General features: G+C 44.9%; 2 protein-coding genes across 2 annotated transcripts in view; one reads left to right on the top strand and one right to left on the bottom strand.

The window, feature by feature from the left end:
* The window catches only part of septin7b (septin 7b), a 169,184-nt gene extending 153,600 nt beyond the window's left edge, over window positions 1–15,584 (top strand). Inside the window, exon 14 of the transcript XR_007962449.1 lies at window positions 15,571–15,584. The gene's annotated coding sequence lies outside the window, so the exon portion shown is untranslated. The remainder of the gene's footprint in view (window positions 1–15,570) is intronic.
* The window catches only part of LOC127600959 (thrombospondin type-1 domain-containing protein 7A), a 76,867-nt gene that overhangs the window by 38,429 nt on the left and 21,677 nt on the right, over window positions 1–16,761 (bottom strand). The window contains exons 2-6 of the mRNA XM_052065900.1: window positions 8,510–9,335; window positions 6,446–6,694; window positions 5,860–6,044; window positions 4,622–4,690; window positions 504–659 (exon numbers count right to left, since the gene is read on the bottom strand). Of these exons, the coding sequence (XP_051921860.1) occupies window positions 504–659; window positions 4,622–4,690; window positions 5,860–6,044; window positions 6,446–6,694; window positions 8,510–9,335 (1,485 nt within the window). The remainder of the gene's footprint in view (window positions 1–503; window positions 660–4,621; window positions 4,691–5,859; window positions 6,045–6,445; window positions 6,695–8,509; window positions 9,336–16,761) is intronic.

Here is a 16,761-nt window from a genome sequence, read left to right on the forward strand (position 1 = left end):
AAAGCGGACATCAGAAGAAGCTCACAGCAGTGGTCTCTATTTCTCATGTATCTTTTCCTGACATCATCGATATTAGGATCCATGACTATTCAGTGCACTTCAAAGCCATATGTTTAGAAGGAATAGGATTAAAATTCCACAAACCGAGACCATACATTCGCATCAGTTTTTCTGAGACCATTTTAGCTACACTGTATAAGACTTCCAGTCGTCCATCTGTGTAATAAAGATTGCATGTTAATTTTCAATAAAGTTTATTACAGTGCCATAAGTCAAGTATGGAAGCCTTTCAGTACATTATAAAATGTGAACACACTAAATCTTTGACAAGCGGTGATTCTCCTTTATCTTCTTGCAAGAAAAATGAGACATTGCATAGACCAGACATGGAATGCAGTCGACAAGCTCTACTTGTGTTGCTCAATTTACACGAAACACAATGCCACAAATAGTGAGCCAAATGCTGCTTCACCAAGCCTGAGCTCAGTGCCCGGTGAGTTTACCTTTCTTGGCTGACTGCTCGTCACAGCTCTCAAAGGTGCACGGCCCCCAGGCACCCCAGGGAGACACTTGGCACTCGACGGGACAGGGCAACTGGCAGAGCTGTGACCGATCAGGAACAGAACCTCCGCACAGACGGTTCTCCACCGGGCGCGCCGCTATCGGGATAAAAAAGGATGCAATCAGTTTGACAGCTGACGTGATAACTCTAAACATTGAAAAAAGTGAAATGACTGTGTGATTAATTTAAAGTGCATAGTTACATTCATGTAGGACTAAAAAAAAAAAGCGCTTTCCAGTTGCAACCTGTTTGGATGTAAACAACTAGCAGTTTGTTCCATTGGTGAGAAACAGAAGGATTGGTTCAATTCTTGTCTCATTTAATCATTTGACTTTACTTCATTTTTGAATAAACTGCAGAGCGGAAGATGAAGAGTAGGACGAGGAGGAGGAGGAGGAGAACGGAAGATGAAGGAACAGAGAGGAGAGGAACAGGAATAAAGCGGGAAGCAAAGAAGAGGTCTGAAAATGAGGAGAATAAAAGGGGGAAGAGAAGAAAAGAGAAAATGAAAAACTGAGGAAGAGGAAAAGAAAAGAAAAAGTAGAAGGAAAAGGAAGATGAGGATGAGGAGGGATCGGATCGAAAAAAAAAGTTTAAATCTCGTTTTATAGTGGGACCTTCTTTTCCACGTCTATGATGGTTAATACCTTCCAAGTATCACTTTAAAACATGGCCTGTACAGACTTTAAATGAGGCACATATTATTCATATTTTCATAATTTTCTATATAAAAACAACTAGCCTGGTATAAAAGAACAAACTGTGTTGGACTTTAAATTGTGCTGTTCTTGAAACATGAAACATTTCTCTAAGCAGGCGAGGAAGAATTGCTGATTGCAACTTTGCTCCCACACAGAGCGCCGAATATTTCCAGGAATGGCAAAAACGACTCGTGCTCCTGCAAGACATGCAGAAGCTTAAAAATCGGAAGAGCTGAATCACAAATCCTCACGCAGAAGTCAAGTGGGGGGGCTTTTGAAATGCAAAGAGGCCAATTGCACTTATAAATAATTTCTCTGCTAAACACGCACGCATGCACGCACACACACACACACACACACACACACACACACACACACACCCGCGTTAAGCGGTGGATTGTGGAGCCCCCGTTAATCCACGCCTCGTTCAGAAAATACACGAAACGAGCGCCTGCTTTGTTTCTTCTTGTGTTAACTGACAGCTCTGAATGCTCATTTGCATATGGGCTGAGCCAGTAGTGTGCGGTTCATTTGTTGCGTAGGTCTTCAATGGGGTCTTAACCCGACATAAAACCGCCGCTATCATGGCCAAACAATTAAAAAAAAAAAACATCAATATGAAACAAAAATGTCATTCTAACAGCACACAACTGTGCCACAAACATCACCTGGAGTAGATCCCAATCGATATTTACATCATACATATTTTTGATGGGGTTTTGTAGAAAGCTGGAACGGATTGATAGCATTTCCATTCATTTAAATGGGGAAAGACCATTTGACAGTTTGCATAAAAAGTCACCGATTAGTTTTTTTGTGCTCAGGCAGACGCAATTAAAATATTGCTTAGCTGACATCTTGTCTCATGGTAGGTAATCTTTTTGGGGGGGGGGCGGAGGTGTTGATTAATTCCTTTTACATCATACAGAACAGAGATTTTTCTTATGTAATGTATTCATGTGTGTAGACGTGTTTTGCTAGGTGTACACTTTTGATCTGACCAATCAATCAAAGAACGGCAAATTGCGGAAATCATCATCGGACAGAGCTTTGGGCCTTGTAATGATGAATTTGAAATGTGCATGGTTAAAAAAAACACAAAAAAAACTGTCCGTTTGATAATAGATTTCAAATTAGCCAACACTATGAATTGACATACACAAAGAGGCTAAAATCTGATTTCACAAAAAACTAACAAACATCCACACACGTACTAGAAGCTGTGCAGAACTAAAGAGAAAAAACTGCTAAGAATAACATGAAAAATGACACAAAGGAGGAGGAGCGTTTTGAGGAGTGGGAAAAGAGAAGGCAAAGAAGCACAAGGAGATGAGAGGATAAGATTAAGGGATGAGGAGCTGTGTGACGAGCAGTGTCGAGGATCGGGTGTCAGGAAATGTAAAAGCGACTTCCTGGAACGCTCACGGGCATGAGGGAGAGCAAGGGGAGGAAAAAGGAGGGTGAAGGGCAGCCTCCGAGCAGCATCAGGAAGAGTTTAATGAGTACGCGGAGGAAAGTAAGTGCTGGAGGAAAATGGAGAAGAGGAAGAGGGAGTTTGATGGGAGGAAAAAGAGGAACATCGAAAAGGTGGATGAGAAAGATGAGGAAGACGAGACCGGGGAAGTTGGGTTGAGAAGATGAGGAGTGGGAAGAGGATCTGAAGGAGCAAAAGGTCAAGGAAAGGGAGAGGAGGAGGGGGACAGGGAAGACGAGGGGGGGGGGGATGAGGAAGTGGAGGAAGAGGAGGAGGGGTCAAGAAGAAAATGGCAAGGAAGAACGGAACGACGATGAAAAGAGAGCAGGAAGGGAGACAGTGGGAGAGGAGGATTGAGGAAGATGAGGAGGAGTAAAAGTAGGGCAGGATAATGAGGTTGCAGAGGAGAAAGATGAGGAAGAAGTCGAGGGTAAGAAAGAAGCGAAAGAGGGGGAGAGAAAGACGAGGACGAGTTACAAGGGGAGTTCGAGGTAAAGGAGGAAGTGGAGTAAAAGAGGAAACAGCTGAAGGAGGAAGAGGAAGAAGACGATCATGAGCAATGTGCCCTCCGAAGCTGCGCATTTGAGCAGTTGCGCACGACTCTCACCTTATCAGTGCGCGCGATAACACGTGGCATTTTGACAGAGGTCAGGTGACTGGAAATGTTTCTTTTAAATGATATTTTTTCTATTCTTTATGAGTGGAACAGTATTTCTATAGATTGCATTGCGACTTAACCCTTGGGTCCCTTCAAATGAAAAAAAACCTAAGTTACGCATTTTACAATTTTTGTAATGATGTATTTTGTGTTATACAAACATTCTTTTTTTTTTCAAACACTCAAAATGTTCAGAGGCATCTGTGCTATCCATACATATATAGTTTTTATTAGTTCTTTGCGATTTTTTATTCTTTATTTTTTGCAAAAGGAAAAAAAAAAATGTGTCTGGAGGTCCCAACCAAGCCCTACTAACAATCCCGACCGGGCGTGTTCATGTAAAATGCATTGGTTTGAAGCCTCCTGCAAAAAGGCAAACTCATTTGCGATCCTCTGGCGCCACCTAAAAGTTGCACAATTGGAATGACCTCAACCCAACAATGTGGCATGCATACGTCTGTCCAAGCGAAAACAAAGCGATTGATGTAAAAATCGCATGAAATGCATGTTTACACATTATGTTTACGATGCATTCAAAAATATGAATTATAATGGGTCTCTATGGTGCAAAATATGTAAATTGTGATGATTACGGAATCAAAACCTTTTTTATTATTGCTGCAATGCCTGAGAATTATCAGCCGGTGATGTCATGAAATTTAGGCCATTTTAGAACCCCCCCATACGTTTCAGCTCTCTCGTGTTTTTCCGAATGCCTTTGCCTTTGATTCAAAGACATAATTTTACATTTATCGGAAGCGGTGGACAACGAGGGTTAATTATGCTTAAAGTGACCCGTGCGCTCAAATCAAAGTAACAAACTTTCGGGCTGATTTTATTTGATTTTCACAAATCTCCATTCATGTATAGATTCTATTTTTATATATGGGAGGTGGTTATTTTCTGCAATCTTTGCCAGGGTTCACATTTTCAAATGATCACTTCAACAACATTTCTCATCACCGGTGAGCTATTTTTAGAACAGGCCCGCGGGCTACTCATGCGGTCTCCCGAGGGGGCTAGCCGGTGCCATGTTGGTGACCTCTGATGTAACTGGTTGCGGTCTGAGATTTTGGATAGGTGTGATACTAGTTTGGCCGCCACGTGCATGTCTGTGGTGCGCACCGTGGTCCGATGAGCGCTCAAGAGTTTGCGTGACTGCTCAGACGCATGGAAAATGAGAGGGAACATCGATCGTGAGGAGTATTTAAAGCAGCACTACCTACCTGTGATGTGGAAGGAGACAGAGAGGAGTGGGGGTACACTAGGTTTCTGGTGTCCTTGGGTTTGACTCGCTGGAATAATAGGGGCAGATTGCACTTATGAACTACGAGCTAGGCTAACTACACAAGCAACAAGCCGTTAGCTATTAGCCACACATAAAAGGGACGGGGGGGCGCAAGCATGGCGGGATATCAATCAAGGAGTTCCATTTTAAGAATGAGTCCCATTTTCAAGTCAAGTTTGACGCCATTTCGCTCAAATCTGATCTGAGGTCACTACTCGTGTCAAACCAGCATCACAATCAGTGTCATACAAGTCCGATACAGCAGCAACAACACATTTGCGGTCAGTCAAATTTAATAGTGTCAATTTGTCAACCCGATTTCAATGAAATCGGAGGTCGGTCTCAGTCGCGTGTTTTGCATTTGCTGATGTGTCGAGATGGATTTAGATGGTGGACCTCGCCGACTTGCTGGGAGACTATAACCCCCCCCCCCCCCCCCCCCCCCGCCTGTTCACGAACACACACCAGTCAAGGGAGAGCTCCTGCTCCTCAGAGATAACCACTGTCCTCATCATGTCGTGTGCGTCCGTGCGTGTGTGTGTGTGTGTGTGTGTGCGCGCACGCGCCTGTTTAAATGCACAAAAATCACATTTCAAGCACGTAACTGTAATTGAATGCTACAGTTTTGTATACACCAGTCAAATATTGGATTTGTTATTAATTTTCTGAGGCGGCCCGGTAGTCCAGTGGTTAGCACGTCGGCTTCACAGTGCAGAGGTACCGGGTTCGATTCCAGCTCCGGCCTCCCTGTGTGGAGTTTGCATGTTCTCCCCGGGCCTGCGTGGGTTTTCTCCGGGTGATCCGGTTTCCTCCCACATTCCAAAAAATATGCGTGGCAGGCTGATTGAACACTCTAAAGTGTGAGCGCGGATGGTTGTTTGTCTCTGTGTGCCCTGTGATTGGCTGGCAACCGATTCAGGGTGTCCCCCGCCTACTGCCCGAAGACAGCTGGGATAGGCTCCAGCACCCCCCGCGACCCTAGTGAGGATCAAGCGGTTCGGAAAATGGATGGATGGATTGATTAATTTTCTGCTAAGGTTCAGTTTAACTATGTGCGGTATTGTACCCTTTTCAATTCCGTCAAATCTCCCCACTTGAATCTGTCCGTTTGTGTGTCAATGTAGGTGCTGCTATTGTTAAGAGTTTCGAAAGAAGCTGAGGCGCGTCAGCGTTTACCTTTGTCTTTCTCCTGGAAGTCGCCGACATACTTGAGGAGCTCGGCATTGGCTTGGACGCAGTAGATCTCTCTGGTCTGTAGACCCCCACCACAGAGTCCAGTCAGATTGGCGCGGCGGCGATCCTGCTGGCCCAGCAGCAAGTCCACGCGGCAATCAGACCACTCGGTGGTCCTCCAGGCGTAGCTGGGAGGCGTGACAAAACAAGTCAGACACTGTTTTGAAGATCACAAAAGTCACCACGACTGTTGGACCGCTTGACCTAAGAGTAGACTCATGAATTTGATACGATGACTCCTGAATATAATGCAATCTGTTTATTTGCAATAATAATAATTTAAAAAACATGATAGTAATGGCTAGCTTCGTACGGCTGTTTGCTTCCCAGTCCCAATCGGCCACACCTCTACTGGTGAGCTCTGAGGTCAAATTTCATTCGATGAGATTCGGATTAATCATACAAGTCAAATCTAACATCGTATCGCTGAGATCTGAATGACGCATCTGAATCTTCCTCTAGTCAGGCAATGTTTCGCTTAGATCTGATCTGAGGTCAGTTAGAGCTACAAGCCAACCCGCCCACTCACACGGCACAGGGCATCACGACATCCCCCTGAAGCTCGCAGGGCTCCCGCTCGTTCAGCGTCGGGCACTCGGTCCCTTCGCCCGTGGGGAATTGCAACACTTCTCTGCGGCGCTGTCGCCAACTACCGGGCAAGTCGGCGTCCACGCAGGCCTTGGTGCAGGCTGACCAGTTGCTCCAGTCGCTCAGCTGGCAGTCTCTGGGCAGCACGCACGACTGGATGGTCAGAGGCACCTCCCTCAGTGTGCACAAGCTGTGGAGAACACAAAAGAATCGCAAGATTTTGATTTTTTTTGCCGGCTTTTTGACACCAGGCGCTCAATGTGTGTCATATTTCGACGCTAGCTTTCGTCACTGTTTTAATTGATTCAAAACATTGCATTTTTAAAATAACGTATCTTGTGCATGGGGTGAGGCGCCAAAATGAGAGCTTTCCAAATGACACAGCGGTGGAATTAACACTAATAGCTCGTCAGCTGCGCGGCCTCCAGGGGGAAGAAAAGTCTGAGCTGAGAAGTCGCCTGCTTTCGTTGAGAACATTTTTAATGACTCGGCGTGCGCCCTGCGGGGACGAAAGGAGGAGGGATGTGGGGACCTTTGGTAAATGTAGCTTAGACCCTCAAACGATGTTTATGTGAGTTCCACACGCAGAGCCACGGTCGATGCTAATGAGGCTTGCTAGTCACCAGGCAGCAGATGCCAACACACTACTGATAGCGTCGCATAGAGCTGGGAGTAAAGTATATCAATAATATGAACTGTAAAAATTCATTGAAAAAAATAGAGAATAGAATAGTGTCAATGATTAACCATGCCGCTGTCTGCACATGTCAGAAATAACGGTGTCATCGGCATGTGCCGCTAGTGTGAAGTTTTCGGCACTTTTTTGCGGAAAAACAAGGGTGACTATATCAGTGTGAGGAATCAACAAGGCCGGCAGAGGACGAATGAATATTCATGGCTGTGGTGGGCTGCGCAACTGCTTGTTCTTTGAAACTTGTGATGGGCGTCGCCGGCGAGATGCATGAATGAACACGTTTAGTGTATAATACATCACATCACATCCTCCATCATCGGGATGCGTGAACGGAGGCACACGAGAACGCAGGCTCGCTCGCAAAGATTTCCTGGGGATTAAAGAGCAGAGGAAACCGTGCTGGAAAACACAAGCAGAGACTGTGGAACTTCTTTCAAGAAGGAAGAAGAAACAGAAAGAGCTCCTTATCATCATACATGACCACCTTATACTATTTACACGAAGCAATGCTCAACTTTCATCATAGCGTGCTAGCTTAGCATTGTGGCATAACGAAGCAGTGTAAAATAGTAGTGTAAAATGGGAAGATGAAATTGGAGCCCACATTTGTAATAACACCGTAGCCTAACTCCATATCCCAGCGTCGTAGCCTAGCATCTTAGCGAAATTTAATAGCGTAACATTGTAGCGTCGGATCATAGTGAGAGGTCATTGTGACATCATAGCCTAACAATGTGACTTGAAGGTAGAAAAGCACTATACTGTTGTACAAGCGTAAAAGCCCATTCAAAATCGTAGCACAACATCGTAGCTTGACATCAGAGCCTAACATCTTAGCCTGACATTGTAGCATAACATAGTGGTACCATGATATCATAGCCCAACATTGTAGCTTGCTATTGTGGCGTAACATATCGTAGTGGCACAACATCGTAATGTAACATAATGGCATCACAATGTGGGATAACGTTGTTGCTTGACATCAGAGTTCGACATTTTAGCACAGCATGGCATCATCATGTATAAACATTGTAGCGTGAGATCGTACCAAGACATCACTGTGTGACATCATAGCCTGATGTTTCCGTGTGACATTGTAGCGCGACGGCATACCCTAATATTGTCGCTCAACGACATACTGTGACGGTGTGGTACAAGATTGGAGCATGACTTGATAGCGTGACATCGTACCCGAATATCGCAGCTTGACATCATAGCGTAACATAGTACTTTGACAGAGAAGCAGAACACTGAAATGTGACATCACAGTTTGACATCTGATAAGGTGAAAACGTTAAAAGTGAAACTCACTTGCGTGGAACCGAGCTACTGTTCCTGTGAACACAGGTGACATCTCGGGTCTGGTATCCCACTTGCACGTCCCAGGAAGAACTTTCCTGCCGGTTCAGCCGGTTCCTGGTGCGTTTCTTCTGGATTAGTTCTCTGGTCTCGGGATCTTTGGCTCCTCCACCTCCCTGGCCTTTCCCCTTGCGCCGCTTGGCCTGGCGCGTCGTCCGGGTCTGGGGCAGGACGCAGGGTGTCCAGGCGCCCACCCGGAGGCTGTACATGCCCTCCGGTCCTGCGCAGGGCCCCACTTTGCAAGATTGGAACTCAGTCAGATTGGGACAGATGGATCCTCCAAAAAGTGGCGGTACCAAAACACTTCGGACCCGGTTGCGCAGACCCGTCCCGCAGGTTTTTGAGCAGGATGTCCATGGGGAGTAGTCAGATACAACACAGTCCTGAGGGCACGGGATCAGACAGGCTTGCTCCAAGCGGGGCTGGGGTTCGAAATACTCGCAAATGGCGTCCTCTGCAGCGGACCCGTCTGACTTGAGGGTGCACCCCACCTCTCGGGTCTGGATACCTTCCTCGCCCCCGCTGCAGATGATGGGCCGTGGAGCCCCCGAAGCCCTCAAGGACACAGACACGCATGGGTTCCAGGGGCCCAGACGCCAGTCGTACAAGTCCTTGTGCCAGTCGCACACACGAAAACAGTTCCTCTGGTTCGACGGACGCAATGACTGGTCACAATTGGTGTGCAGAGTGGTCCAGCCGTCCACGTGGGCACACCACACCGCCCGGCTCTGGCTGCCCCCCGGGCCACAATCGCTGCCCATGCACCTCCCCCAAGGACCTGACAACAGACAAACAATGATTTACGACTAAAATCAAAACCCATATAACACTTAACATTATGTGAGAGAATAAAAATGAGACTTAGGTTTGGAGTTTCAAATTTGAATCTCAAGACAGGTTTTGAGTTGTACTGTATGTGTGTTGCAATTGCTTTTTGCTATGATGTCTAGAGCTGACCCGATTCAATCATGTGATTGGAAATCCGGGCCGATCGGCTGGAAAAGACTGTTGAAAGTCATGAATGACATATATTAGTTCATTACTTAATTTGAACCGCTACTGATTTACAGCCATAATGAGAAACCTTTAAAAAAAAAACATTTAAAAAAAACAATGCATCGCCAAGGTAGGAGACGTGGTATCGGCAGACATTTTACTAATGACTCGGACTTGGAATTGGCTGCAAAACAATGTGCTAGTGATGTCTCTAGTCATTTCTCAAGCCAGCTCAACTCAACAAGGGCCACCTTGACCAAATGCTGTAACCTCTGTTTTCTTTTCATTTAGTTCTGTAGGTTAAGTGCATCCTTTTTGCTTTGCGAGACAGATCTGACTGTCATCCACTTTGCACTGAAAGGAAACACCCTGCTTTTAAGGTGGAACCCACTGGCAGCAAATACAATGAAAACAGCAGGGGCCCCAAAATTGAACCGTGTGGAATTCTCTTCATTTTTATTACCAACTTTCCCAATTGTGTTTCATCACGCCTTGTTTTTGCTTTTTGCTCTTTTTTTTATTAAGAGCTTGGTTTCCCATCAGGTTGATGTCGTTGTCTTTGTCCAGTCATCGTCTACATTTTCTTTCTGTCCACCCCCTCTGAAACCAGTGTACTCTGTGGTGACATTTCAAAGCCTGACTTAATTGTAGGCTGACGGTGTAAATAAAAGTGTCGCTGTGCCAAGACTATTGACATGACACGTGGGTGAAAGAAACTCAACGCATTAGAACTCTCCACTCAGCACTCTTCTGTTGCGGACCCTATGACCACTCATCCATGAAAAACACTATATAATGTTGGAAATAAGAAAAATGTAAAGCTAGGGATTATTGCAGAAAAAAAATGTATCTTTCCCCTGTGCTGGGATTTGCTCCATTGTGATGACCCGCATAAAGGATTAACTGAAGGGATTGTTATTCTGTTATTTATGGATGCAATTGATGCACTTTGTTATTGCCGTAATCTTTTTGCTTTTACAGTAATATCACGGACAGCTTCATGGGAGGAATTTGTGAGAGAATATGTTTTATTGCATTTCGATATTGGTTTAACTTGCCAACGTTATAATAGAACAGCCTTTTTTTTTTTACATTATTATTTATTATTAGTGCCCTGCGATTGGGTGGCAACCGATTCAGGGTGTCCCCCACCTACTGCCCGAAGACAGCTGGGATAGGCTCCGGCACCCCCCGCGACCCTAGTGAGGATCTAGCGGTTCGGAAAATGGATGGATGGATATTTATTATTATTCAACCTCTACAATTATTGAAATAAAAAAAATATTTAAAAATGTATATTATTGAAATCACACATTATTGAGTATATGTACTGTATGTTATTTGAATAAAATATTATTCAATGCATGCACAATGTATTTCTACAAATAACATACTTTTTGCGAGTTCAAATGTGCTCACGTCTCCACGAAGTGAGATGACGAGATGTATTCGACGGAGGCATTTAATGGTCTTAAGTGTATGATGCACACGGCGACTAATTAGGCCACCTGGCATGAACCCTTCTGCTGTCCCGTCACTGAGGTATTGTGGGAATTTTTTGTTTTCGTGACACTAGCACAGGGTGAATGTGACACCACTGTGGTGTAGCCGAGCCCGCGGAAAAAAGAACCGGGGGCCCTGAGCAAGTTCAGAAGTGTTAATCCCTTAATATATATCTGTCTTATTGCGCGCTTGCCATGTTATTGTGCCAACTAACTGCATTTAAGAGCCCTGATAATGTGGGTCCATTTTTGTTTCATCTAAGGCTCCAAATTCCTGACAGCAATATCCGTCACTGTGCATGTCATTCCCTGCTAATCTTTTTGTATTCTGCGGATTAATTTCCCCAAACCGTGTGGATTTTCTTTACAATCTGTGAATGAGTTTTACACAGCATGTTAAAAAGAAATGTCAAATCCAGGTTGTTTGTGTGTGTGCGTGTGACTCTAGAGGAAGCGTGGCGTTGATGGTGATGATGTCACTTTATTAAGACAAATTGTCCAATCACGTGTCGGGATGCACGGCCCCCCAGCGTCGGGATTAGATTACGGTCTCCCACAATGCATCACTTTTACATCCCTATCCAATAAAGGGTGGAGGGAGGATAGGCGGGTGCGGGGGCTGAAAGGGTGTTTGGTTTCAAAGACGGGACGACACAGCAGTGGTGAGAATGATCAGTGTAAAATTAGCCCAGGGAGTGTGGGGTAAATCAGGAAACAACACTGCAGTGTTATGGAGTGGATTTTGTTTATTCTATCGTGTTGTTTGTTCAAAATGCTAATGTATCCAACGCAAGCCGCTAAATCAGCCACATGAATGCAGGTTTTGGATAAAGCTATGCTCCCGCCCGGATATTCATGAGAGTCCTTAAAAAATATCAAAAGGAAGACATTTGTCTGCCGGGGCAGGGGAACAATTTAACATCCTGCCTGGCATCATAATCGACCAATTCTGTTCCCTTTCCAAGACTTGTTGACTGAAGGTTAGCAAAGGCTTTCGAAACTGCAGCAGATTGTAAAACACCATCAATGAAACAGGCACATCTGTCCATATTTATCGTCAATGTTCTTCCTAAATGAGTGAGAAACCAAGATGGCGACACGCCTGGTTATGTCGTCTGGACATAGTGTATGCGTCGTAGCCTTCTAGCGACGCAGCAGCCAATCATATTGTCCATTCTTCCTCTATGGCATCGTGATTGCATTGCATTGGCATTGATTATTATTATTATTTTTTGTTAGCTGGATTATAAGTGGACAGACGTACGTGCAATGCGGAAGCTATAGCCGACTGAAAAAGAGAATTTTAACCACATGCTCTAATACAGTGCCAGCGTTGGCTGGAGCATTAATAAAATATGTCCTCGCACCGTCGTGACCAAATGAAAATAGATCTCATACGCTGAAAAACAGATCGCATTCGTGACCAATTTGGTCGCAGTCTCGAGCCCTGGACATGAACGCTACCGCTTCCAAGGAGCTAAGGGGGGCATTTTTAGAGGCCTTAGGGGAGGGCATCTTCAGTTGGCAGGTGGAAGGTGTTGGCTCTGAACATGCATCGTGGTGCCAAGCGTGAGCACATGCGCTTACACAAACACGCAGAAGGCCAAAGGCTGTGATGCATGGACTGCCGTCTGTCGGCAAACCTCACGCTTTGCTTTAGTTTCATGTGCAAGATGAGGATGAAACGAGGGAATAATGAGGCGGAATCTTTGGATTTTTGGGGTCTTGTTTTTACATCTTTTTACATTCACACTTTTTGAATTACAAAACAGCATCGCAGTTTGAGTTCTTCTTTCATGTCAGCTATTGCTTTGTTCCCACGACTAGAATGGAAGCGCTGGAACCTCTTCACACTTCCATACATGCTATACAATTGATTCTAATTATTAGGGGTGGGCGAAACTGGAAAAGAATGCGATATGAATATGAATATTGTGATATTCAACATGCATAAGAAGAAGAAAAAAGCTATACATCAATAGCAGGGGTGTCAAACGCATTTCACATTGTGGGCCATATACGGACTCGGTAGATGTGAAGTGGGCCGGACCATTAAAACACCATACTCTGCTATAAATAACTAAAATATCATGTATTTCCTTTGTTTTGGTATAAAGAAGCATAAGAATATTAGGAAAATGTCGAAATTTAACGAACATATCTTTTACAAAACATTTGACAAAACGACTTGACTCTCTGTTTCAATTTCAATGTCTAAATCTGCTGATAGGTCTGAAATCCTCTCTGGTATAGTTTTCCTTGTAAGGCTAATATTGGCAAAAGCTTGTTGCTTCTCGGGATTAACAAATTCAGCCACCTTCACCATGAATCTGTTCAACAAAGTCACCATCAGAATACTGCTTTGATGCTAATGTTATCTCGCTAGCAATTAGGTAGCTGGCTTTTACTGCTTTGTTGCTCTGCAACAGACTGAGACTGCTGTCATCTTCTTCTCTGATCAAAAATCCTAGCGGATAATCCATGAATTGCATCTTATTAAAAATATTCATTCTGCGTCGTGTATGCATTTGTTCACTTTTAAATTACCCCCCGGGCCTGACAAAACCTAATTGGGGCCGGTTCCGGCCCGCGGGCCGTATGTTTGACACCATGATCTATAGGATCCAACACATCGATCCATCCATCTATTTTCCGAACCGCTTAATCCTCACTAGGGTCAATTGACTCTAATTACGGTACTGTGTGATTCACTCCAATTTACAATTGGGTACAATTCCTTCAGATTACGAAGCAATACAAAAAGGATGCATTCCATTTGCAATGAAATTTAGAATTGAACTAATTCGCTCAAATTACGATGCGGTAAGATCCGGCTCACTCCCATTTTCATAACATGATTTTTGTACACGCATTATTTACAATTTAAGGCTCACAGTCTGAGTATTTATTATCAGTCGCAACTCAATGAAAATCTTTTTTGGAATGCGGACTGAGACAGGGCATCGCGATTCAAACTCAAATGATACCTGTGACACACTTTTCTCGAACTGGGCCATCACATCTTAAAAATTCGACTTGAATTCCTGACAAGTTAAATCGTCTGTGAGTAATACAGTGAGCCTCATTAGCCGGAACTCAAATACACTTCAGTAATCTCACGCTTCATTTCTAAAAACTAAAGCACAACGAGCGAGAGTAGAGAGACCCAAAAGTACCACAGTGTCATTTATTCATGGGGGAGACTGAGGGCAGGTGGAGGAGGCTGCTCATTCCTCTGACTTCATTCCTTCCTAATGACTTTTTCCTTCTTTGCAGAGGAGATCCCTGGCCGAGTAATGAGACATTTTTGCAGGCATGGCAGCGGCTACACTGACAGCATCACTTGGGAGCTCTTGTTAGCGTGTCCGCTATAATTGCACAAGATGTTGTCGGGGGGGTGGGCTCAGCCGCAAAAGGCCAAGGAGGACGGAATATACACTCGGGTATATTCCACACGCGTTTCAAAATGTAATATGTTATACAGTGAAGTGTCTGAATGATAACGCATCATACTTGTACGTCAGTGTTACTTTCCTCAAAACAACTGTACAATCCGACATTTAGATTTAATAATACATTGTTGTCCTTTAACAAGACAAGAATGACAAAACACTTGACAAATAATAAGACTCAAAGACCCAGAAAGTGAACTCAGAGCACATTAGTTTTGAAATACCTCATATCCATCTGTTCTGGCTCCCGTAAGGTTAATTCGTTATTGTGAAGGGCACAGGACATTGTGGAGTGAGACACTTCCTATTTAACGTTGCACGGGGACTGCAACTTCGTGTCGCAGGCCAAGCACAGCATGTATGTAATTTTTTAATGTAAATCTATGTCATATTATTAATTAGTGGGGTGTGTCCACTATGGATTTACCTTCGAGGGGCGTTCCAATTGTTTACAGTTAGCATTTACGCACAGTGATTAGCACATTAGCTCGTTAACGTTAGCTACACTAGCATAGCCAGACGTTCGTCACACGTCGGACCAGTGGGGTACATCGTTTTGCCACGTTTCACTTTCCAACAACGTCTAAGTGTTTTATGTGTTGTGTCTGTTCCAGTTTTACACCTTCTTGAGTCGCCTGTGAATAAATCGCAAGAAATCTCAACGGTGTGCTCATTGAAGGAGTTATCTGTCTGACTAGCCGCAAAGGGGACGTGGCGAGGGCGGAAGACCATCCATCCATTTTTCGATCCGAGGGTCGCGGGGCATGCTGGAGCCTATTCCAGCTGTCTACAGAAAGTAAGCGGGGGACACCCTGAAACCGGTTGCCAGCCAATCGCAGGGCAAAAATGGACGAACAACAATTCACACTCACAATCACGCCCAAGGACAATTTAGAGTGTTCAATCAGCCTGTCTTTTGGAATGTTGGAGGAAACCCGAGTACCCGGAGAAAACCCACGCAGGCAAAGCGAGAACATGCAAACTCCTTGGGATACTTCTGGAAGAGTTCGAAGAAGTGACTGGGGAGGAGGACGTCAGGCTTTCCCTGCTAAAGCTGCTGCCTCCGCAACCCCACCAATGCATTTCAATATTTGCATTAAGAATAATTCCATTTCATCCACAGAGGAGGCAAAAACTATTCCGCGACAGCATCAAATAACAGCTTTCACTTATTTCCCTCGTGGTCACCCCTTATCAAATGGCGAGAGCGCAGAGGGACAGATGATTGATTACTATTAAAGCTGTCAGCGGCCGCCCCGCACCAGTCTGCTTGCGCGACGGCTGCCGCTCGCCGAGGATAGATCTGACGAGCGACAGCTCGCTACTCCTCCCGCGGGGCGCCGCTCGCTTGCTCACTCGTGCTAATTTGGGCCAAAAAGCCCACGCATCCACTCACAGACAGGAGGCGGGAGTATATTTTGTCAAACAAGGGCTTGGGCCACGTTTCTCACAACAGATCAGCCGAACGTCCGTTGAAAGGTCTACTTGAAGACATGCGGTGTAATTGACCGCAAGTGTTCAATTAATTCTTGGAGGGACAGCGGTTACTACAGTGGACATCTTTTCATGTTCTCAGGTTACAGGGTGCATGAAAGGGTTAATATATACAGTAAGTCAAGTCAAGTCAAGTCAACAGTATTTATAGAGCACTTTCAAACAGCCATCGCTGCATACAAAGTGCTGTACATGGAGCGATTTAACATATACAATAAACAGTAAGACGAATCAGTAATAAGTAATAAGTAATAAGGCGGTAGAAAGCACCAAGCAGTAAAACCAATAGCAAATCTAAGTCATGCTGAGTCAAACGCCAAAGAATACAAGTGAGTTTTGAGGAGGGATTTAAAGATGGGCAGCGAGGAGGCTTGCCGAATGTTCAGTGGGAGCTCATTCCAGAGAGATGGACCAGCAACAGAAAAGGCTCGATCCCCTCTGAGCCTCAGTTTAGTTCTTGGTACGTCTAGCAAAGACTGGTCCACAGACCTGAGGCGCCGGGCAGGGGTGTAGGGGCGTATGAGCTCAGAGAGGTAAGGTGGCGCGAGATTATTCAGAGATTTGAAAACAAAGAGGAGGATCTTAAAAATAATTCTAAAATGAATGGGGAGCCAGTGAAGGGATGCCAAAGTAGGAGTTATATGCTCCCTCTTACGAGTACCAGTCAAGAGGCGAGCAGCGGCATTCTGTACCAGCTGAAGGCGCTTGATGGAGGACTGGCTGACTCCAAAGTACAGGGCGTTGCAGTAATCGAGCCGGG

This window comes from Hippocampus zosterae, chromosome 5, assembly GCF_025434085.1.
Source record: "Hippocampus zosterae strain Florida chromosome 5, ASM2543408v3, whole genome shotgun sequence".
In the NCBI taxonomy this organism is placed as follows: domain Eukaryota; kingdom Metazoa; phylum Chordata; class Actinopteri; order Syngnathiformes; family Syngnathidae; genus Hippocampus; species Hippocampus zosterae.